General features: G+C 42.4%; 1 protein-coding gene across 7 annotated transcripts in view; it reads right to left on the bottom strand.

Moving 5' to 3' along the window:
- LOC139561653 (dedicator of cytokinesis protein 11-like) overlaps positions 1-24,166 on the bottom strand; it is a 120,286-nt gene that overhangs the window by 39,937 nt on the left and 56,183 nt on the right. For all 7 annotated transcript variants that reach the window (XR_011672178.1, XM_071378898.1, XM_071378902.1 and 4 more), the window contains 7 exons: positions 23,493-23,540; positions 17,440-17,582; positions 9,341-9,456; positions 8,681-8,818; positions 8,270-8,452; positions 6,010-6,123; positions 1,957-2,172 (listed from right to left, as the gene is read on the bottom strand). Coding sequence is in view for 6 of the 7 variants with exons in the window: in XM_071378898.1 (XP_071234999.1) it covers positions 1,957-2,172; positions 6,010-6,123; positions 8,270-8,452; positions 8,681-8,818; positions 9,341-9,456; positions 17,440-17,582; positions 23,493-23,540 (958 nt within the window). In the remaining variant the exon portion in view is untranslated. The remainder of the gene's footprint in view (positions 1-1,956; positions 2,173-6,009; positions 6,124-8,269; positions 8,453-8,680; positions 8,819-9,340; positions 9,457-17,439; positions 17,583-23,492; positions 23,541-24,166) is intronic.

The following is a 24,166-nucleotide window of genomic DNA, read 5'->3' on the forward strand; positions in this document are numbered from 1 at the left end:
AGTTAACCACATCAGTCACGGGCTTCATTAATAAGTGCATCGATGACGTCATCCCCACAGTGCATTCGGAAAGTATTCAGACCATTTCCCTGTTTCCACATTTTGGTACGTTACAGCCTTATTATGAAATGGATTAAATAACAAACTACACACAATACCTGATAATGACAAAGCAAAAACAGGTTTTTAGAATTTTTTCCAATTGATAAAACATTTACATAAGTATTCAGACCCTTTGCTATGAGACTTAAATGAGCTCAGGTGCATCCTGTTTCCATTAGTCATCCTTGAGATATTTCTACATCTCGATTGTAGTCCACCTGTGGTAAATTCAATTGATTGGACATGATTTGGAAAGGCACACACCTGTCTATTTATGGTCCCACAGTTGACAGTGCACGTCAGAGCAAAAACCAAGCCATGAGGATGAAGGAATTGTCTGTAGAGCTCCGAGACAGGATTGTGTCAAGGCACAGATCTGGGGAAGGGTAGAAAAACATTTCTGGAGCAGTTGAAGGTCCCCAAGAACACAGTGGCATTCTTAAATGGAAGAAATGTTTTACCACCAAGACTCTTCCTAGAACTGGCCGCCCGGCAAAACTGAGCAATCAGGTTAGAAGGGCCTTGGTCAGGGAGGTGAGCAAGAAGCTGATGGTCACTCTGACAGAGCTCCAGAGTTCCTCTTCGGAGATGGGAGAATCTTCCAGAAGGACAACCATCTCTGCAGCACTGCAGCACTCCACCAATCAGGCCTATTTATGGTAGAGTGCCCAGATGGAAGCCACTCCTCAGAAAATGGCACATGACAGCCCGCGTGGAGTTTGCCAAAAGGCACCTAAAGGACTCTCATACCATGAGGAAACAATATGTTCTGGTCTGATGAAACCAAGATTGAACTTATTGGCCTGAATGCCAAGCATCACGTCTGGCACCATGCTGGTTAAGTGTGCCTTGAATTCTAAATAAATCACTGACAGTATCACCAGCAAAGCACTCCCACACCATCCCACCTCCTCCTCCATGCTTCACAGTGGGAACCACACATGCGGAGATCATCCGTTCACCTACTCTGCGTCTCACAAAGACACAGCGGTTGGAACCAAAAATCTCAAATTTGGACTCATCAGACCAATGGACAGATTTCCACCGTTCTAATGGCCACTTCTCATGTTTCTTGTCCCAAGCAAGTCTCTTCTTATTATTATTGTCCTTTAGTAGAGGTTTCTTTGCTGCAATTTGACCACGAAGGCCTGATTCACACAGTCTCCTCTGAACAGCATTTCACATGTTGAGATGTGTCTGCTACTTGAACTCTGTGAAGCATTTACTTGGTCTTAACCTTTGGAGCAGTGGTAATTCTGGGTCTTCCTTTCCTGTGGCGGTCCTCAAGCGAGCCAGTTACATCATAGCGCTTGATGGTTTTTGCGACTCGAAATGTTCCAGATTGACTGACCTTCATGCCTTATAGTAATGATGCACTGCCGTTTCTCTTTGCTTATTTGAGGTGTTCTTGTGATAATATGGACTTGGTATTTTACCAAATAAGGCTATCTTCTGTATACCACCCCTACCTTGTCACAACACAACTGATTGGCTGAAATGCATTAAGGAAATAAATTCCACAAATTAACTTTTAACAAGGCACACATGTTAACTGAAATGCATTCCATTTGACTACCTCATGAAGCTGGTTGAGAGAATGCCAAGAGTGTGCAAAGCTGTCATCAAGGCAAAGGGTGGTTGCTTTGAAGAATCTCAAATCTCAAATATATTTTGATTTGTTTAACACTTTTCTATTTACTACATGATTCCATATGTGTTATTTCATAGTTTTGATGTGTTAACTTATGATTCTATAATGTAGAAAATAGTAAAAATAAAGAAAAAACATTGAATGAGTAGGTTTGTCAACTTTAGATTGGTACTGTACATGTTTCTGTACATAATTGACTGTACCTCAGAGAGGTCTCCGTTCTTGATGTGTGCCCGGGCCATGCTATCCAGCCAGGTGCGTCGCAGCTCGGGGGTGGAGGCGTAGGAGCGAGCCAGGCTGTACTGCAGGTCCAGCAGCATCTCTGGGTCCTTTTCATGCTCCCTCATTTGGGCCGTGGCCATCAGCACCGTCCGGATACGCTTCGTCAGTCCCTTCACCTCCCCAGGGAACGCTGTCGACTACACTCACACAAACACACACGAAGCACAGCACAGCCTGAGGGTTACTGGTAACCATTCTGTACTAGGGAGTGTGCTAATTTATTCATCCTCAGATAAACATAACTGGAACAGCACAGACAGTTGGTAATTTACAAAACATTAGCAGAACACATTTCCCATCCTTCACAGTGGATCTGCATCTGAGTAATATAGCAGGTACTCGTATCTAGTAAGACTTAAGTGTATTCACAGGCAAAGTCAGATAGCATCCTGGTCATCTGCTCGACTCAAGACTGTATTAGCCCAATGAGCTAAAGCCTCGGCATTAGGCTAGCTCTGGGAGCTAACACGCGTCTTAACCACCTCAGACATATTTACATTTCAAGCTATTACAGAATGGAGCAAGACCTTGATACTTTACACATCTTATGAAAAAATCTCCCTTTCCAAGCCGCATATCCTACTCCAAGACAACAGCATGGTTAATATCTGACCGGGGAACAAACAACTGTATCACTCATTAAAAGAGCACAGCCAAGGCAGTATATACAGTGCATTCAGAAAGTACTCAGACCCTTTGACTTTTTCCACATTTTGTTAATTTACAGCCTTATACTAAAATGGATTACCCCATAATGACAAAGCGAGAACATGTTTTTGTCAATGTTCTGCAAATGTATTAAAATTAAAAACAGAAATACCTTATTTACATAAGTTTTCAGACCCTTTGCCATGACACTCGAATTTGAGCTCAGGTTCATCCTGTATCCATTGATCATCAGATGTTTCTACAACTTGATTGGAGTCCACCTGTGGTAAATTCAAATGGTTGGACATGATTTGGAAAGCCACACACCTGTCTATATAAGGTCCCACAGTTGACAATGCATGTCAGTGCAAAAACCAAGCCATGAGTTCAAAGGAATTGTCTGTAGAGCTCCAAGACAGGATTGTGTCGAGGCACAGATCTGGGAAAGGGTACCAAAACATTTCTGCAGCATTGAAGGTCCTCAAGAACACAGTGGCCTGCATCATTCTTAAATGGAAGAAGTTTGGAACTGCCAAGACTCTTCTGAGAGCTGGCTGCCCGGCCAAACTGAGCAATCTGGAGAAAGACCTTGGTCAGGGAGGTGACCAGGAACCGATGGTCACTCTGACAGAGCTCCAGAGTTTCACTGTAGAGATGGGAGAACCTTCCAGAAGGACAACCATCTCTGCAGCACTCAACCAACCAGGCCTTTATGGTAGAGAGGCCAGGTGGAAGCCACTCCCCAGTAAAAGGCACATGACAGCGCGCTTGAAGTTTGCCAAAAGGCATCTAAAGGACTCTCAGACCATGAGAAACAAGATTCTCTGGTCTGATGAAACCAAGATTGAACTCTTTGGCCTAAAAGCCAAGCGTCACGTATGGAGGAAACCTGTCACCATCCCTACGGTGAAGCATGGTGGTGGCAGCATCATGTTGTGGGAATGTTTTTCAGCGGCAGGGACTGGGAGACTAGTCAGGATCGAGGGAAAGATGAACGGAGAAAAGTACAGAGAGATCCTTGATGAAAACCTGCTCCAGAGTGCTCAAGACCTCAGACTGGGTCGAAGGACAACGAAGGACAATGACCCTAAGCACACAGCCAAGACAAGGCAGGAGTGGCTTTGGGACAAGTCTCTGAATGTCCTTGAGTAGCCCAGCCAGAGCCCGGACTTGAACCCATTCGAACATCTCTGAAGAGACCTGAAATAAGCTGTGCAGCGACGCTTCCAAGCCAACCTGACAGAGCTTTAGAGGGTCTGCATAGAAGAATGGGAGAAACTCCCCAAATGTAACGTAACAAAATATGGAAAAAGTCAAGGGGTCTGAATACTTTCCGAATGCACTGTATGTCCCTTTGACACTTTTGTTGAACTCATTACAGCAGGACTGTTTCAAATCAAAGTATATTGGTCATGTACACAGATTTCCAATGTTATCGCAAAATTGTCTTTCTAGTGCAGTAATGATACCTAGCAATACAAATCAATCGCACATAATCCAAAAAGTAAAAAGAAAGAAATTAAGAAATATCAGAACGAGCAGTCAGTCTGGAATATAAATATATATATATAATAATGGTGTCTATAGACATTATAGATAGTATATGAATAGAAAAGGTGTGTACAGCAGTAGTTATATAGGATGAGCCATGACTAGAATTCAGTATATAGATATAAAGTGGTTAAAACAGTATGTAAACATTATTAAAGTGACCAGTGTTCAACGACTATGTACTGTACATAGGGCAAAGCAGTCTCTAAGGTGCAGAATAGAGTACCAGGTGGTAGTCGGCTAGTAACAGTGACTAACGTTCAGGGTAGGGTACTGGGTGGAGGCCGGCTAGCGGTGACTGTTTAACAGTCTGAAAGAAGCCGTTTGTCAGTCTCTCAGTTCCAGCTTTAATACACCTGTACTGTCTTGCTCCTTCTAGATGGTAACGGGGTGAACACGCTGTGGCTCGGGTGGCTGAGGACCTTGATTATCTTTTTGGCCTTCCTGTGACATCGGGTGTTGTAGATGTCCTGGAGGGCAGGCAGTGTGCCCCCGGTGATGCGTTGGGCTGACCACCTCTGGAGAGCCCTGCGGTTGCGGACGGTGCAATTGCTGTACCAGGCGGTGATACAGCCTGTCAGGATGCTCTCAATGGTGCATCTGTAGAAGTTTGTGAGGGTCTTAGGGGCTAAGCCAAATTTCTTCAGCCTCCTGAGGTTGAAGAGGTCCTGTTGCACCCTCTTCACCACACTGTCTGAGTGACGGGACCATTTCAGGTCGTCAGTGATGTGCACGTCAAGGAACTTGAAGCTTTAGACCCTCTCCGCTGCGGCTCTGTCACTGTGGATGGGGGCGTTCTCTGTCTGCTGTCTCCTGTAGTCCACGATCAGCTCCTTCTTTTTGTTGAAGATGAGGGAGAGGTTATTTTCCTGGTACCACTCTGCCAGGGCTCTCACCTCCTCCCTGTAGGCTGTCTCGTCATTGTTGGTAATCAGGACTTCCACTGTTGTGTCGTCAGCAAATTTGATGATTGAGTTGGAGACGTGCATGGCCACACAGTCATGGGTGAACAGGGAGTACAGAAGGGGGCTGAGCATGCACCCCTGTGGCGGAGGTGTTGTTGCCTACCTTCACCACTTGGGGTCGGCCCGTCAGTACATCCAGGACGCAGTTGCACAAGGAGGGGTTCAGACCCAGGGCCCTGAGCTTAGTGATGAGCTTGGAGGGCACTATTTTGTTGAAAGCTGAGCTGGAGTCGATGAACAGCATTCTTACATAGGTATTTCACTTGTCCAGGTGAGATAGGGTAGTGTGCAATGCAATGGCGATTGCGTCGTCCAAAAGACTGGGATATGGAGAGATTGTGGTGGTTTCTGTACTCTACCCTAGGTTAGCTACACAGCTGCTTTGTCACTGTTGGAGAACTAGTTGTTGTTTTATGATGATGATGATGTCTACCGGGTGAACAACAGACCCGAGGGGATGAAATAACCAGTTAACTTAGGTGTTTGAAGGAAAACAAACAGTATTTGAAGGGCATAGAAAGGGCATAAAGCAAACCTCTGATTACAGGGGGGTTCTACATGGACCCAAAAGGGTTCTAGCTGGAACTAAAAAGGGTTCTTCTATGGGGACAGCCGAAGAACCCTTTTGTAATTATTTTTTCTAAGAGTGGAGGGTTACCTTGGTTTTGTCGCTGTTGTCGCTGTTGTTGACGATGGAGACTCAAGACAGTGTTAGCCTTACGAGATAAAGCCTAGCAATTACGTAACCCTGGGAGCTAATTCGTAACCACCTACAGCAAATATGCATTACAAGCTTTTCCTAACTGTTACCTTCATGGCTTTGTCGCTGTTGGCAAAGTTGTTGATGATAGAGAGGGACTCCTGGAAGCGGGAGCTACCGGTCAGCGCCACATCTGAGATCAGCTGGCTCACTGCGATGATGATCTACACCAGCCCACGTGAAAAAAGACTACAGTTTACAGTACTTTCTATTGAATTCTGTAGTAAACTGAAGTATACTGTAGAATACTATACACTGTAGTATCCCTCGATCATGTGTAGTATACTGTAGGATATTATAGTAAATACTGCAGTATTATCCACAAAAAAAACACTGTAGTAAACACTACAGTAATGTCCGCAAAAACACCACAGTCCACAAAAACACTACACTTTTATAACTAAAGTAAATACTAAAGTGTTTAAGTTGCATATACCCTGCCCATTCCCCTCCCCCATATCCCAATTTGTGCCACACATTGTGCCAAATATTGTTTTTCCCTACAGGTTATAGAAAAGAGCAGAAGCTCTGAACTATCCATTCAGAACCCAGTCCTACCTACAGGTTATGGAAAATGTTCTCTTTTCTCCAGTAGGTTTCCTCAAGGAGAAAGCCTCCACTTCAATGTCAAAGATAATACAACAAAAAAACTATAGTAAATACTATAGTAATGTCTGCAAAAAAACAACAGTAAATACTACAGTATACTACAATCCGCAAAAACACTACATTAATTACAAAGTGGATTTAACTTCTTTAGGAAAACAGCCCTAATATTGGAAACAAGCATCATTATGTCGTCATCTAGAGTCACATGTATTTATTTTCCATGCTCTAGCACACAATATTTGACATACATCAGGTTTTTAAAGGACCAAAGAGTTTGGTCTGCTTTGAGTTTTCATTTTTGCTGTCACGTTCCTGACCTTATTTCCTTTGTTTAGTCTGTGTTTAGTTGGTCAGGACGTGAGCTGGGTGGGCATTCTATGTTTTGTGTTTCTATGTTGGGTTTGTTGTTTGGCCTAATATGGTTCTCAATCAGAGGCAGGTGTTTGTCATTGTCTCTGATTGGGAACCATATTAAGGTAGCCTGTTTGCACTGTTGGTTTGTGGGTGATTGTTTTCTGTCTTTGTGTTCTGCACCAGAGAGGACTGTTTTCGGTTTTTCACATTTATTGTTTTGTAGCTTGTAGTGTTCACGTTATTATTCTTTATTAAACATGTTGAACACTAGCCGCGCTGCGTTTTGGTCCTCTCCTTCATCACAGGAAGAAAGCCGTTACATTTGCCATGAAAACAATATTGCGATACTGGTATGGTCACAGCCCTAGTGTACTAGTATTTTTTTAAATGTGGGAGAAGGTAGAAAGATAGATGAAGGGGGAACCGATGTAAACACAACACACCCCTGGCCTGGGGTGCTGCCTCAATCACATGTACTATGAAATCGACCAAATCCGACCTACTGCACATGCACTCTCTATTTGCTCCTTCCTTTCTCACTGTCCTGTCCAATAAAAATATAAAATTCAAAAGGAGTGGGACTGTTCCAATCCAAAATAAAATAAACAAAAACACACACACACACACCCCACACACACACACACACCACACACCCCCACACACAGCGCTCTGTCTGTCCAACTGGATGAGTTATGAGATGGAAATTGGAGCCCATTTTCACCATGGATAATGAAATTAATGAATATGTCCCTTGAAGGCTTATGGAAGCATTGAGAATGGTTTCTGACACAGCCGATTGTTAGAGGAGGTTGGGAAACTAAACAGCTGGTCTGTATTTGAACTTTCATTCACATTCTTTGGTCAGATGATCAAAGCAATGTCAGTGCTGTGATGTTAAATCTGCTTGGACTTCAAATGAGTTTCCAACTGGTTCATAGCCATTCTTAGTGACTTAAATCTATTTGTGTGAGGGGAGTTTGTGCATGCTAAATGGTTGAGACCGCACAGAGAGGACTCATGGGTTGGGTATAGTGTTACTTTGACATAACATGAAGAAGTGCTTTGAAACTTAGTTAGATGTTCATAGGCACACCTGTGATGGACTGCTGATGATGCAATAACAGAATCAGTATTGCATTGTGCAGTTAAATAAACAATCAGTGACAGCTGGCAGTTCCTTGACGTTCAGGGGGATGTTGTATATGCCCTGTAGGTGAGTGTATAGGAAGGTTATCCTCTTGGTGTATTCATTTATGTATTAATCTATCCAACAATCCCACCCACCCAACCATCCATCCATCCATCCATCCATCCATCCATCCATCCACCCATGTTACAATAGCTGACCTGCAGGTGAGTGCGTAGGAAGGTCTTCCTCTTGGTGTACTCATAGTTGTTCCTCATCAGCAGGTAGAGTAGAGCGGAGGCCTCGGCCCGCAGCAGACCCATCTTAGATACACAGCACTTCAGAACCTCATTGCACAGAGCCGCACACAGAGTCACACGGCCCTTAAACAACGCCACCGGGAACTGACAACAACAACAAAATCCCCATATGTAAATCTACAGTGTTGAACAACGAAATGTAAAACATTGAAACAAATAATTAATCAAAACACTGTGATAAAGTATTAATAATCCATAATGAATATGACCGCACTTTGATAAATAATGCCCTCATTGTAGATATTAAACTCCAAATGAATGAGTAATTTTGTTCCTATTTTTCCAATGCAAAATTATATTTCTTAGTCCCACCTTGTTAATGAAAGCCCTGAGGGAGGCAAAGACGTGTTTGAGGGCAGCCTCTGATTGCCCAACCTTCAGGAATTTGAGATAAACATCAAACACTTTCTTCATCAGGGGGTTGTGGCCATCACTGTCCAGCAGCTGGTTCTGAGGACAATCAATCACATACCTGATCAGTTAACCAATGCAGAAATCCAAATATTTTTCAAATCAATGTGTTAAAACCAAATTGACCAAACAATTATTGAAGTTCCAATTGAGTAGTGGTGTAAAGGACTTAAGTAAAAATAATTGAAAGTACTACTTAAGAAGCTCTTTGGGGGAATCTGTACTTTACTATATATATTTTTGACAACTTTTACTCCACTACATTACTAAGGAAAATAATATACTTTTTACCCCATACATTTCCCCTAACACTCAAAAGTACTTGTTACATTTTGAATGCTTAGCAGGACAGGACAATTAGTCATTTTCTATGAAGGAATTTTTTACTTTTACTCAAGTATGAGAATTGGGTACTTTTTCCACCACTGCAATTGAGACAGTGAAACAAACTGGTTCATTCCTTTAATTCGGTGTCTTCATACAAACTTGAACTAGTCCATCACTAGGGCATGGAGCAGGGAAAAACTTAGCTAGACCCATAGTAAAATGTCTAGTGCTAACCTTGAAGCACTGAATGAAGAGTGATAGGACATCCAGTACGCTGAGACAGGCCTCTGTAGAGATACTACCCTCTAACAGAGCCTGGTGATGGACCTCTGCCTCTGACGGACCAGCCCCTGGACCACACACACCAGGCAGTAGAAAGAGAGAAAGAGAGAGTCAGAGGACATATACGGACCATGTACCACAGTGGAATATTGTGATGGCTCAGTATTGATATGGTGACAGTGGATTGTATTTCATCAGAGTAGCACCTACATGGCTATGGTTACTGTACACAGGGAGCCCAATTCTGACTTTTTTCCACAAAATTGTTTATCATTTTACTACACCTACAGAAAGTATTTCCAACCCTTGAATTTTTCCACATTTTGTTGTGTTACAGCCTGAATTTAAAATAGATTACATTTAGATTGTGTCACTGATTTACAAACAATACCCCTATAAAAGTCAAAGTGTAATTATGTATTTTTTTTATATATATTTTTTTTTTAACAAAATGAATAGAAAATGTAAGTTAAATGTCTTGAGTCAATAAGCATTCAACCCCTTTGTTATGGCAAAAATGTACTTAAGTTTAACATGATTTTTGAATGACTGCCCTGTCTCTATATCCCACACAATTATCTGAAAGGTCCCGTAGTCGAGAAGGGAATTTCAAGCATAGATTCAATGACAAAGTCCAATGCCTTGCAAAGAAGGGCACCTATTGGTTGATGGGTAAAAAAATGCTCTGTTGGGTTGATGATTATACTTTATAGCTGAGGGTTTTCATTCTCAAGTTTTTTTCTCCGTCATACAGTAGGCTAACCTATAACTGAGTTATATTGTTGTCCTATTTGCACACCACTAAGTTAACTATGTAATGAACAAGACTACTATTAATAACATTATTCTGACCCTCTTAAATCTCTTTCAGGACGTGCCTGGTGCAGTTCTACTATGTTGGAAAGAGGAACATTATATCAAAGTTTATTTGTCACGTGCGCCGAATACAACAGGTGTACAGTCGTGGTCAAAAGTTTTGAGAATGACACATATTAATTTTCACAAAGTCTGCTGCCTCAGAATGTATGATGGCAATTTGCATATACTCCAGAATGTTATGAAGAGTGATCAGATGAATTGCAATTAATTGCAAAGTCCCTCTTTGCCATGCAAATGAACTGAATCCCCCCCAAAACATTTCCACTGCATTTCAGCCCTGCCACAAAATGACCAGCTGACATCATGTCAGTGATTCTCTCGTTAACACAGGTGTGAGTGTTGATGAGGACAAGGCTGGAGATCACGCTGTCATGCTGATTGAGTTTCGTATAACAGACTGGAAGCTTCAAAAGGAGGGTGGAGCTTGGAATCATTGTTCTTCCTCTGTCAACCATGGTTACCTGCAAGGAAACACGTGCCATAATCATTGCTTTGCACAAAAAGGGCTTCACAGGCAAGGATATTGCTGCCAGTAAGATTGCACCTAAATCAACCATTTATCGGATCATCAAGAACTTCAAGGAGAGTGGTTCAATTGTTGTGAAGAAGGCTTCAGGGCACCCAAGAAAGTCCAGCAAGTGCCAGGACCGTCTCCTAAAGTTGATTCAGCTGCGGGATCGGGGCACCACCAGTACAGAGCTTGCTCAGGAATGGCAGCAGGTAGGTGTGAGTGCATCTGCACGCACAGTGAGGCGAAGACTTTTGGAGGATGGCCTGGTGTCAAGAGGGGCAGCAAAGAAGCCACTTCTCTCCAGGAAAAACATCAGGGACAGACTGATTTTCTGCAAAAGGTACAGGGATTGGACTGCTGAGGACTGGGGTAAAGTAATTTTCTCTGATGAATCCCCTTTCCGATTGTTTGGGGCATCCGGAAAAAAGCTTGTCCGGAGAAGACAAGGTGAGCGCTAAAATCAGTCCTGTGTCATGCCAACAGTAAATCCTAAGACCATTCATGTGTGGGGTTGCTTCTCAGCGAAGGGAGTGGGCTCACTCACAATTTTGCCTAAGAACACAGCCATGAATAAAGAATGGTACCAACACATCCTCCGAGAGCAACTTCTCCCAACCATCCAGGAACAGTTTGATGAAGAACAATGCCTTTTCCAGCATGATGGAGCACCTTGCCATAAGGCAAAAGTGATAACTAAGTGGCTCGGGGAACAAAACATCGATATTTTGGGTCCATGGCCAGGAAACCCCCGGTTGGACAAACAAAAACCCACAAATTCGGACAAACTCCAAGCATTGAATATGCAAGAATGGGCTGCCATCAGTCAGGATGTGGCCCAGAAGTTAATTGACAGCATGCCAGGGCGGATTGCAGAGGTCCTGAAAAAGAAGGGTCAACACTGCAAATATTGACTCTTTGCATCAACTTCATGTAATTGTCAATAAAAGCCTTTGACACTTATGAAATGTTTATAATTATACTTCAGTATTCCATAGTAGCATCTGACAAAAATATCTAAAGTCACTGAAGCAGCAAACTTTGTGGAAATTAATATTTGTGTCATTCTCAAAACTTTTGGCCACGACTGTAGACCTTACAGTGAGAGTTAGGATGATGTTTGGATTCTGTACTGCACTAATAGGTAGGGCTACTAACTCTGTCCTAAACAGGTACATGTGTCTCTGTGTATTTGTAGGAATCAGCATGCTTGGATGTCCAAGCTAAGGTTCCACGCCCCCCACCCATCTTGAGACTTGGTTGTCAAAGCTAGTTATTCCTTTTTCTTTTTTGTTCCTTGCTAATAAATGTCATTGTCGTTCTTTATGCTATACTTGACTTGAGTGACGTGATCTTCCTGTCCGGTCTTGCGCCCCCATTGGGCTTGTGCAGTGGAAGAGATCTTCGTGGGCTATACTCAGCCTTGTCTCAGGGTAGTAAATTGGTGGTCTGTTGATAACCCTCTAGTGGTGTGGGGAATGTGCTTCGGCAAAGTGGGTGGAGTTATATCCTGCCTGTCGGACAGGGCCACGGTGTCCCCCGACCCGCCGCCTCCAGTATCTATGCTGCAATAGTTTATGTGCCGGGGGGATAAGGTCAGTCTGTCTTATCTGGTGTCCTGTGTGAACTTAAGTATGCTCCCTTCGCTCTCTCTCTCTGAGGACCTGAGGTAGTCTTAGGACCATGCCTCAGGACTACCTGGCCTGATGACTCCTGGCTGTCCCCAGCCCACCTGGTCGTGCTGCTGATCCAGTTTCAATTGTTCTGCCTGCGGCTATGGAACCCTGACCGGTTCACTGGACATGCTTCCTTGTACCGGACCTGCTGTTTTCGACCCCCTCTCTCCCTTTCTCTCTACCGCACCTGCTGTCTTGACCTCTGAAAGCTTGGTTATGAAAAGCCAACTGACATCTACTCCTGAGGTACTGACCTGTTGTACCCTCTAAAACCCCTGATTATTATTTGACGCTGCTGGTCATCTATGAATGTTCGAAGATTTTGAAGAGCGATCTAGCCTTAATTGCCATGTACTCTTATAAGAGAACTGGCCACACCCCAAAGCCTGGTTCCTCTAGGTTTCATCCTAGGTTCCAGCCTTTCAAGGGATATTTTCCTAGCCACCGCGCTTCTACATCTGCATTGGTTGCCGTTTGGGGTTTTAGGCTGGGTTTCTGTATAGGCAATGTGTGACATCTGCTGATGTAAAAAGGGCTTTATAAATACATTTGATTTGATTATGCAGCTACTCTTATCATTAGGTGGTTCTCTGAGAATGGCTTATCAAGTTTAACGGTTTAATGTCAAGTGCACAAGTACAGTGAAATGCCTTTCTTGCAAGCTCCACAATACCCCATAATGCAAAGGGTAATCATGATTTTTCGAAATTGTAACATTAATTATTCATGAAAATCTGAAATGTTTTGAGTCAACCCATTTGTCATGGAAAGCCTAAATACGTTCAGGAATCAGAATGCGCTTAATACATCACATAATAAGTTGCATGGACTCACACAATAATAGTGTTTAACATGATTGTTGAATGACTACCTCATCTCTGTACCCCACACATACAATTATCTGTAATGTCCCTCAGTCAAGCAGTGAATGTCAAACAAAGACTCAACCACAAAGACCAGGGAGGTTTTCAATTCTTCACAACTTCTTCACACCTATTGGAAGATGGATAAAAAAAGCACGAATTGAATATCCCTTTGAGCTTGGTGAAGTTATTAATTACACTTTGGATGGTGTATCAATACACGCAGTGACTACAAGGATTCAGGCATTCTTTCTAACTCAGTTGCCAGAGAGAAAGAAAACTGAGCAGGGATTTCACTATGGTGATGGTGATTTAAAACAGATACAGAGTTTAATGGCTGTGATAGGAGAAAACTGAGGATGAGGAAAACACCAATGTAGTTTACTCCACAATAATAACCTAAATGACAAAGTGAAAAGTTGGATGCCTGTACATGGAAAAATGTTAGAAAACATGCATTCTGTTTGCAATAACGCACTAAAGTAATACTGCAAAAAACGTGCAAAGCAATTCACTTCTTGTCCTGAAAACAAAGCGTTGTGTTGTATTGGATTTGCCCCAAACAAATCACTGAGTACCACACATTTTCAAGCATGGTGGTGGCTGCACCATGTTATGTTATGCTTGTCATCGGCAAGGACTAGGTAGATTTTCAGGGAAAAAAAGAAAGTAATCACATGCAAAGTCCTAGAAGAAAACCTGGTTCAGGTTGCTATCCAACAGACGCTGGGAGACAAATTTACCTTTCTGGAGGACAATAGTCTAAAACTCAAGGTCAAATATGCATTGGAGTTACTTACCAAGACGACATTGAATGTTCATTAATGGCCAAGTTACAGTTTTGACTTAAATCGACTTGAAAATCTATGGCAATACTTGAAAATGGCTGTCGAGCAATTATCAACAACCAACTTGATAGAGCTTGAATAAATGTTAAAAGGATAATGGGTAAATATTGTACAATCCAGGTTTGCAGAGCTTTTATAGACTTACCCAGAAAGACTCACAGCTGTAATCACTGCCAAAGTTGATTAACATGTATTTACCCAAGGGGTTTAATCCTTATCTAATCAAAATGTACATGTGTATTATTTTATATTAATATATATATATTTTTTTCATCTATTTTGACAGAGTATTTTGTGTAGATCGTTGACAGAAAAATTACAATTACATCTATTTTCATCACGCAAGAACCTCTCAAGCTCTGTCAGGGTGGATGGGGAGTGTCACTGCACAGCTATTTTCAGGTCTCTCCAGAGATGCTCGATCGGTTCAAGTCCGGGCTCTGGCTGGGCCACTCAAGTACATTCAGAGACTTGTCCTGAAGCCACTCCCGCGTTGTCTTGGCTGTGTGCTTAGGGTCGTTGTCCTGTTGGAAGGTGAACCTTCGCCGCAGTCTGAGGTCCTGAGCGCTCTGGAGCAGGTTTTCATCAAGGAACTCTGTACTTTGCTAAGGTCATCTTTCCCTCGCGCCTGACTAGTTTCCCAGTCCCTTCCTCTGAAAAACATCCCCATAGCATGATACTGCCAGACGTGACGCTTGGTATTCAGGGCAAAGAGTTCAATCTTGGTTTCATCAGACCAGAGAATATTGTTTCTCATGGTCTGAGAGTCCTTTAAGTGCCTTTTGGCAAAGTCCAAGCGGGCTGTCATGTCCCTTTTACTGAGGAGTAGCTTCCGTATGGCCACTCTACCATATAGGCCTGATTGTTGGAGTGCTGCAGACATGGTTGTCCATCTGGACGGTTCTCCCATCTCCACAGAGGAACTCTGGAGCTCTGTCAGAGTGACCATCGGGTTCTTCGTCACCTCAGTGACCAAGGCCCTTCTCCCCTGATTGTTCAGTTTGGCAAAGCGGCCAGCTCTAGGAAGAGTCTTGGTGGTTCCAAACGTCTTCCATTTAAGAATGATGGAGGCTACTGTGTTCTTGGGTACCTTCAAATCTGCAGAATTTTTTTGGTACCCTTCCCCAGGTCTGTGCCTCGACACAATCCTGTCCCAGAGCTCCACGGACAATTCCTTCGACCTCATGGCTTGGTTTTTGCTCTGAAATGCAATGTCAACTGTGGGACCGTATATAGACAGGTGTGTGCCTTTCCAAATCATGTCCAATTAATTGAATTTACGATAGGTGGACTCCAATCAAGTTGTATAAACATCTCAAGGTTGATCAATGGAAACAGAAAGCACCAGAGCTCAATTTCAAGTCTCATAGCAAAGGGTCTGAATACTTATGCAAATAAGGTATTTCTGCTTTTTATTTGTAATACATTTCTAAAAACCTGTTTTCCCTTTGTCATTATGGGGGATTGTGTGTAGATTGATGAGGATTTTTATTTATTTATTTAATCCATTTTAGAATAAGGCTGTAACGTAACAAAATGTGGAAAAAGTGAAGGGGTCTGAAAACTTTCTGAATGCACTGTATTCAAGGTATAACATTATATGTGTGAGAGAGGGAAGTGGGAAGGGATAGCAACATGTTCATATACAGTTGAAGTCGGAAGTTTACATACACAGGTTGAACTCATTAACACTTGTTTTTCAACCACTCCACAAATTTCTTGTTAACAAACTATAGTTTTGACAAGTCAGTTTAGGACATTACTTTGTGCATGACACATGTAATTTTTCCAACAATTGTTTACAGACAGATTATTTCACTTATAATTCACTGATTCACAATTCCAGTGGGTCAGAAGTTAACATACACTGAACTGACTGTGCCTTTAAACAGCTTGGGAAATTATGTCATGTCTTTAGACGCTTCTGATAGCTTCTGATAAGCTTCTGACTGACATCATTTAAGTCAATTGGAGGTGTATCTGTGGATGTACTTCAAGGCCTAGCTTCAGTGCCTCTTTGCTTGACATCATGGGAAAATCAAAAGAAATCAGCCAAGACCTCAGGAAAAAAACTGTAGACCTCCACAAGTTTGGTTCATCCTTGGGAGCGATTTCCAAACGCCTGAAGGTACCACGTTCATCTGTACAAACAATAGTATGCAAGTATAAACACCATGGGACCACGCAGCTGTCATACCGCTCAGGAAGGAGACGCATTCTGTCTCCTAGAGATAAACGTACTTTGATGCGAAAAGTGCGAATCAATCCCAGAACAACAGCAAAGGACCTTGTGAAGATGCTGGAGGAAACAGGTACAAAAGTATCTATATCCACAGTAAAATGAGTCCTATATCGACATAACCTGAAAGGCGGCTCAGCAAGGACAAAGCCATTGTTCCAAAACCGCCATAAAAAAGCCAGACTACCGTTTGCAACTGCACATGGGGAAAAAGATCGTACTTTTTGCAGAAATGTCCTCTGGTCTGATGAAACAAAAATAGAACTGTTTGGCCATAATGACAATCGTTATGTTTGGAGGAAAAAGGGGGAGGCTTGCAAGCCGAAGAACACCATCCCAACCGTGAAGCACGGGGGTGGCAGCATCATGTTGTGCGGGTGCTTTGCTGTAGGAGGGACTGGTGCACTTCACAAAATAGATGCCTTCATGAGTAAGGACAATTATGTGGATATATTGAAGCAACATCTCAAGACATCAGTCAGGAAGTTAAAGCTTGGTCGCAAATGGGTCTTCCAAATGGACAACGACCCCAAGCATACTTCCAAAGTTGTGGCAAAATGGCTTAAGGACAACAAAGTCAAGGTATTGGAGTGGCCATCACAAAGCCCTGTCCTAAATCCTATAGAAAATTTGTGGGCAGAACTGAGAAAGTGTGTGCGGGCAAGGAGGCCTACAAACCTGACTAAGTTACACAAGCTCTGTCAGGAGGAATGGGTCAAAATTCACCCAACTTATTGTGGGAACCTTGTGGAAGGCTACCCGAAACGTTTGACCCAAGTTAAACAATTTAAAGTCAATGCTACCAAATACTAATTGAGTGTATGTAAACTTCTGACCCACTGGGAATGTGATGAAAGAAATAAAAGCTGAAATAAATCATTCTCTCTACTATTATTCTGACATTTTACATTCTTAAAATAAAGTGGTGATCCTAAGGGACCTAAGACAGGGAATTATTACTAGGACTTGTGAATTGTGAAAAACTGAGTTTAAATGTATTTGGCTAAGGTGTATATAAACTTCCGACTTCAACTGTACCTATGTTGAGTGTGAGAGCGGTCTCTATGGTGCTAAACTGCTGCAGTTTGACCTGCATGAGGCCGGCTCTGCAGCGCATCACAGGCATGGTCTGCTTCTTCATGTCTGACGAGAACAGCTTGGATACCCAGGCATCCTGACTCCTACAGACACAGATAGATACAGTACACACACACAGACCAAACATTATTACAGATATAAGATGGGTGTTGAGAGACTATGACTGATTTAATCTATTGACAGGGGACACTCAGGTGTCTTGACTCCCACTAACAAACATACAAAAATTGACCCATAGAGTACACTAAACATGGGGAGTCCATGACACATTTAATGGAGTAGCAGGAAATCAAAACTCGATGTGAGAATGCTGTTCATTCACTAGAGCTCAGCGTTCAACACGATAGCCTCTTCCAAGCTCGTCACCAAGCTTAAGACACTGTGACTGAACACCTCCCTCTGCAACTGACACCACAGTTTCTACCTCTAACTCCAGTATCCCTGCACATTGTAAATATGGTATTGGAACTGACCCTGTACTGTATATACAGTGCCATCAGAAAGTATTCCCCTTGACCTTTTCCAAATTGTGATGTGTTACAAAGTGGGATTAAAATGGATTTAAATGTCATTTTTTGACAATGATCGACACAAAATACTCAACATTATTCTTCCACTTTTAAATGACAAACATTTGTACAAACAAATAACATTTTAAAACACTAATATAGTGATTAGATAAGTATTCAAACCCATGAGTCAATACATGTTAGAATGACCTTTGGCAGTGATTACAGCTGTGAGTCGTTATGGGTAAGTTTCTAAGAACTTTCCACCCCTGGATTGTGCAACATTTGCTCATTATTATTTTCAAAATTCTTCAAGCTCTGTCAAATTGGTTGTTGATCATTGCTAGACAGCCATTTAAGTCGTGCCATAGATTTTGTAGCAGATTTAAGTTAAAAAATGTAACTCGGCCACTTCTGGAACTTTCAGTGTCTTCTGGGAAAGCGACCAGTGTAGATTTGGCCTTGTGTTTGGCCCTGTAGGTTATTGTCCTGCCGAAAGGTAAATGAATCTTCCAGTGTCTGGTGGAAAGCAGACTGAACCAGGTTTTGCTCTAGCATTATGTCTGTGCTTAGCTCCATTCCATTTCTTTTTCTATCCTGAAAAACTCCCCAGTCCTTAACAATTACAAGCATACCCATAACATGATGCAGCTACCACTATGCTTGAAAATATGGAGAGTGGTACAAAGTAATGTGTTGTAATAAGATTTGCCCCGAACATAAGACTGTATTCAGGACAAAAAGTGAATTGCTTTGCCACTTTTTTTTGCGGTATTACTTCAGTGACTTGATGCAAACAGGATGCATGTTTTGTAATATTTTTATTCTGTACTGTTCCGTCTTTTCACTCTGTCAGTTAGGTTCGTTTTGTGGAGTAACTACAATGTTGTTGATCCATCCTCAGCTTTCTCATGTCACAGCCATTAAACTCTATCTGTTTAAATGTCACCATTGGCCTCAAGGTGAAATGCCTGTGGGTTTCCTTCCTCTCTGTCAAATCAAAATAGTGAGCAATTTGAACATTTACACAACTTCTAAAAGTTGTTGCGACTCAACTGGTGAAGCAGTCATATAATTAAATCACATTTTATTTGTCACATGCCCCGAATACAACAGGTGTAGACCTTACGTTGAAATGCTTACTTACAAGCACTTAACCAACAACGCAGTTAAGAAAATAGAGTTAAGAAAATATTTACTAAAACAAGTATTTTTTTTTCAAGGAACATAATAATAGAACAATAACGAGGCTATATACAGGGGGTACCAGTACAGAGTCAATGTGCGGGGGTACAGGTGGGTCAAGGTAATTCGTACATATAGGTAAGGGTAAAGTTACTATGCATAGATAAAAACAGCGAGCAGCAGCAGTGTAAAAACAAAGGGGGGGGGGGGGGGGGTATCAATGCAAATAGTCCGGATGGCCATTTGATTAATTGTTCAGCAGTCTTATAGGTTGGGTTAGAAGCTGTTAAGGAGCCTTTTGGAACTAGAATTGGTGCTCCGGTACCACTTTCCGGGTGGTAGCAGACAGCACAGTCTATGACATGGGTGACTGGAGTCTTTGACAATTTTTTGGGCCTTCTTCCTCTGACACCTCTGACAGGTCGTGGATGGCAGAAAGCGTTGCCCCAGTGATGTAATGGGCCATATGCACTAACATCTGTGGTGCTTTACCGTCAGATGCCGACCAGTTGCCAAACCAGGCGGTGATTCAACCGGTCAGGAGGCTCTCAATGGTGCAGCTGTAGAACTTCTTGAGGATTTGGGGACCCATGCCATATCTTTTCAGTCTCCTGAGGTGGAAAAGCCGTTGTCGTGCCCTCTTCACGACTGTCTTGGTGTGTTTGGACCATGATAGCTTGTTGGGGATGTGGACACCAAGGAACTTGAAACTCACGACCGCTCCACTACAGCCCTGTCGATGTGAATGGAGGCATGTTAGGCCCTCCTTTTCTTGTAGTCCACGGTTAGCTCCTTTGTCTTGCTCACATTGAGGTTGTTGTCCTGGCATCACACTGCCAGGTCTCTGACCTCCTCCCTATAGGCTGTCTCATCGTTGATCAGGCCTACCACTGTTGTGTCATCAGCAAACTTAATGATGGTGTTTGAGTCGTGCTTGGCCACGCAGTCGTGGGTAAACAGGGAGTACAGGATGGGACTAAGCATGCACCCCCTGAGGGGCCCCCATGTTGAGGATCAGTGTGCTGCTTGCCTTGAAGCAAGCATAAAAAATTTATTTAGCCCATCTGGTAGGCTCGCATCACTGGGCAGCTCGCGGCTGTGTTTCCCTTTGTAGGCTGTAATAGATTGCAAGCCCTGCCACATCCAACGAGCCTCACAGCCAGTGTAGTAGCATTCCATCGTTGTCCTGTATTGATGTGTTGCCTGTTTGAAGGTTCGTCTGAGAGCATAGCGGGATTTCTCATAAGCATCCGGATTAGTGTCCCGCTCCTTGAAAGCGGCAGCTCTAGCCTTTAGCTCGGTGCGGATGTTGCCTGTAATCCATGGATTCTGTTTGGTAAATGTACCTACGGTCACTGTGGGGACGATGTCGTCGATGCATTTATTGATGAAGCAGGTGACTGAGGTGGTATACTCCTCAATGCTATTGGATGAATCCCGGAACATATTCCAGTCTGTGCTAGAAAAACAGTCCTGTAGCGTAGCATCAGCATCATCTGGCTACTTCCATATTGATTGAGTCACTGGTATTTCTCTAGTTTTCTCTTGTGAGCAGGAATCAGGATGATTGAATTATGGTCAGATTTGCCAAATGGAGGGCGAGGGAGAGCTTTGTACACGTCTCCGTGTGTGGAGTAAAGCTGGTCTATAATTTTTTCCCCTCTGAATGCACGTGACATGCTGGTAGAAATTTGGTAAAACAAATTTAAGTTAGCCTGCATTAAAGTCCCTGGTTACTAGGAACGCCACTTCTGGATGATAATTTTCTAGTTTGCTTATTTCACCTTTATTGTTGAGAACAAGTTCTCATTTACAACTGCGACCTGGCCAAGATAAAGAAAAGCAGTGCGACAAAACAACACAGAGTTACACAAACAAATGTACAGTCAATAATACAAGAGATAAATCTATGTACAGTGTGTGCAAATGTAGAAGAGTAGGGAGGTAAGGCAATAAATAGGCCATGGAGGCGAAATAATTCCAGTTTAGCATTAACACTGGAGTGATAGATGTGCAGATGATGATGTGTAAGTAGAGATACTAGGGTGCAAAAGAGCAAGAGGATAAGTTATAATATGGGGATGTGGTAGTTAGGTGTGCTATTTACAGATTGGCTCAGTACTGGTATGGTGATCGGTAAGCTGCTCGGACAGCTAATGCTTAAAGAGAGAGGGAGATATAAGACTCCAGCTTCAGTGATTTTTGTCAGCAGAGAACTGGAAGGAAAGGCGGCGAAAGTAAGTGGTGGCTTTGGGGGAGACCAGTGAAATATACCTGCTGGAGCGCGTGCTACGGGTGGGTGTTGCTATGGTGACCAGTGATCTGAAATAAGGCGGGGCTTTACCTAGCATAGACTTAGATGGCCTAGAGCCAGTGGGTTTGGCGACGAATATGTAGTGAGGGCCAGCCAACGAGAGCATACAGGTCGCAGTGGTGGGTAGTATATGAGGCTTTGGTGACAAAACGGATGGCACTGTGATAGACTACATCCAATTTGCTGAGTAGAGTGTTGGAGGCTATTTTGTAAATGACATCGCCGAAAGATCGTAGGATAGTCAGTTTTACGAGAGTATTTTTGGCAGCATGAGTGAAGGAGGCTTTGTTGCGAAATAGAAAGCCAATTCTCGATTTAATTTTGGATTGGAGATGCTTAATGTGAGTCTGGAAAGAAAGTTTACAGTCTAACCAGACACCTAGGTATTTGTAGTTGTTCACATATTCTAGGTCAGAACCGTCCAGATTAGTGATGCTAGTTGGGCGGGAGGATGCGGGCAGCAATCGGTTGAAGAGCATGCACTTAAAAGCAGTTGGAGGCCTCGGAAGAAGTGTTGTATGGCATTGAAGCTCGTCTGGAGGTTTGTTAGCACGTGGCCTTATACAGCTCATTGAGTGCAGTCTAAGTGCCAGCATCGGTTTGTGGTGGTAAATAGACGGCCATGAAAAAAAGAGATGAAAACTCTCTTGGTAGATAATGTAGACATCGCGTACCAGCTGTTATTGACAAATAGACACACACCACCACCCTCAACTTACCGGACGTAGCTGTTCTGTCCTGCCGAATCACGGAAAACCCAGCCAACTGTATATTATCTGTGTCGTCGATCAGCTATGACTCGGTGAAACGTAAGATATTACAGTTTTTAATGTCCCGTTGGTAAGATTGTCTCAAACGGACCTCATCCAGTTTATTCTCCAGTGATTGCACGTTGGCCAATATAACAAATGGTAGAGGCGACAAATTCTCACAAGGAAGCCGGATCTGCGTCCCCTGTATCTCCGTCTTTTCTTCATGCGAATGACGAGATTGAGTTTGGAAGCACAGCTGTATCTTTGTAGTGACTGGGTGTATTGACCCAACATCCAAAGAGTAATTAATAACTTCACCATGCTCAAAGGGATGTTCAATGTCTGCTTTTTTTTTTAAATCTACCAATAGGTGATCATCTTTGTGAAGAATTGGAAAGCCTCCCTGGTCTTTGTGGTTGAATCTGTGTTTGAAATTCACTGCTTGACTGAGGGACCTTACAGATAATTGTATGTGTGGGGTACAGAGATGAGGTAGTCATTCAAAAATCATGTTAAACATTATTGCACACAGAATGAGTCCATGCAACTTATTATGTGACTTGTTAAGCACATTTGTACTCCTGAACTTACTTAGGCTTGACATAACAAAGGGATTGAATACTTATTGAAACAAGACATTTAAGCTTTTCATTAATGAATTATTTTGTTACAATTTTGAAAAACATAATTACACTTCGACATTATGGGGTATTGTGTAGGCCAGTCAATTTTAAATTCAGGCTATAACAACAAAATGTGGAAAAAGTCAAGGGGTATGAATACTTTCTGAAGGCACTGTATCTTCTTACTTTCTCATGCTCTTCTTAGTTCTTACTGTTTGTGTGTTTTTGTTCTACTTTATGTTATTTTCAACTAACATTGATAGTGATTACTGCATTGTTGGGTTTGGAGCTTGCAAGAAAGGCATTTCATTGTACTTGTACACATGACATTAAAACTTGATAAGCCAGACTTAGAGACATACCTAAAGACAAGAGTAGGCGCATAAACAATGACAATGACATAATATATTAGCAAGGAACAAGGAACAAAAAAGAAAAAGGATTAATAAGCTTTGACGTCCAAGTCTCAAGATGGGTGTGGGACAATGACTATTATATAATTTATTGGACTAGCAAGGAACCCACAGAGACACATGTACCACGTACCTGTTTAGGACAGAATTAGTAAACCTACCTATTAGTGCAGTACAGAATCCAAGCATCATCCTACCTCCCAATGTTCCTCTTTCCAACATAGCGGAACTGCACTAGGCACGTCCTGAAAGAGATTTAAGAGGGTCAGAATAATGTTATTAATAGTAGTCTTGTTCATTACATAGTTAACTTAGTGGTGTGCAAATAGGATAACAATATAACTCACTTGATAAGTGTCAGTTATAGGTTAGCCTACTGTAATGACGGAGAAAAAAACTTGAGAACAAAAACCCTCAGCTATAAAGTGCCAATCATCAACCCAACAGAGCATTTTAAGTTCAGAGGGTTCCTCAGAGGGACAAATACAGTTGACGTCGAAAGTTTAGATACACTTAGGTTGGAGTCATTAAAACTTGTTTTTCAACCACTCCACAAATTTCTTGTTAACAAACTATAGTTTTGACAAGACGTTTAGGACATCTACTTTGTGCATGACAAGTAGATTTTCCAACAATTGTTTACAGACAGATTATTTCACTTATAATTCACTGTATCACAATTCCAGTGGGTCAGAAGTTTACATACACTAAGTTGACTGTGCCTTTAAACAGTTTGGAAAATTTCAGAAAATTATGTCATGGCTTTAGAAGCTTCTGATAGGCTAATTGACATAATTTGAGTCAATTGGAGGTGTACCTGTGGGAAGAAATGTATAGACCTCCACAAGTCTGGTTCATCCTTGGGAGAAAT

Source organism: Salvelinus alpinus, chromosome 31 (genome assembly GCF_045679555.1).
Source record: "Salvelinus alpinus chromosome 31, SLU_Salpinus.1, whole genome shotgun sequence".
NCBI classification, from domain to species: domain Eukaryota; kingdom Metazoa; phylum Chordata; class Actinopteri; order Salmoniformes; family Salmonidae; genus Salvelinus; species Salvelinus alpinus.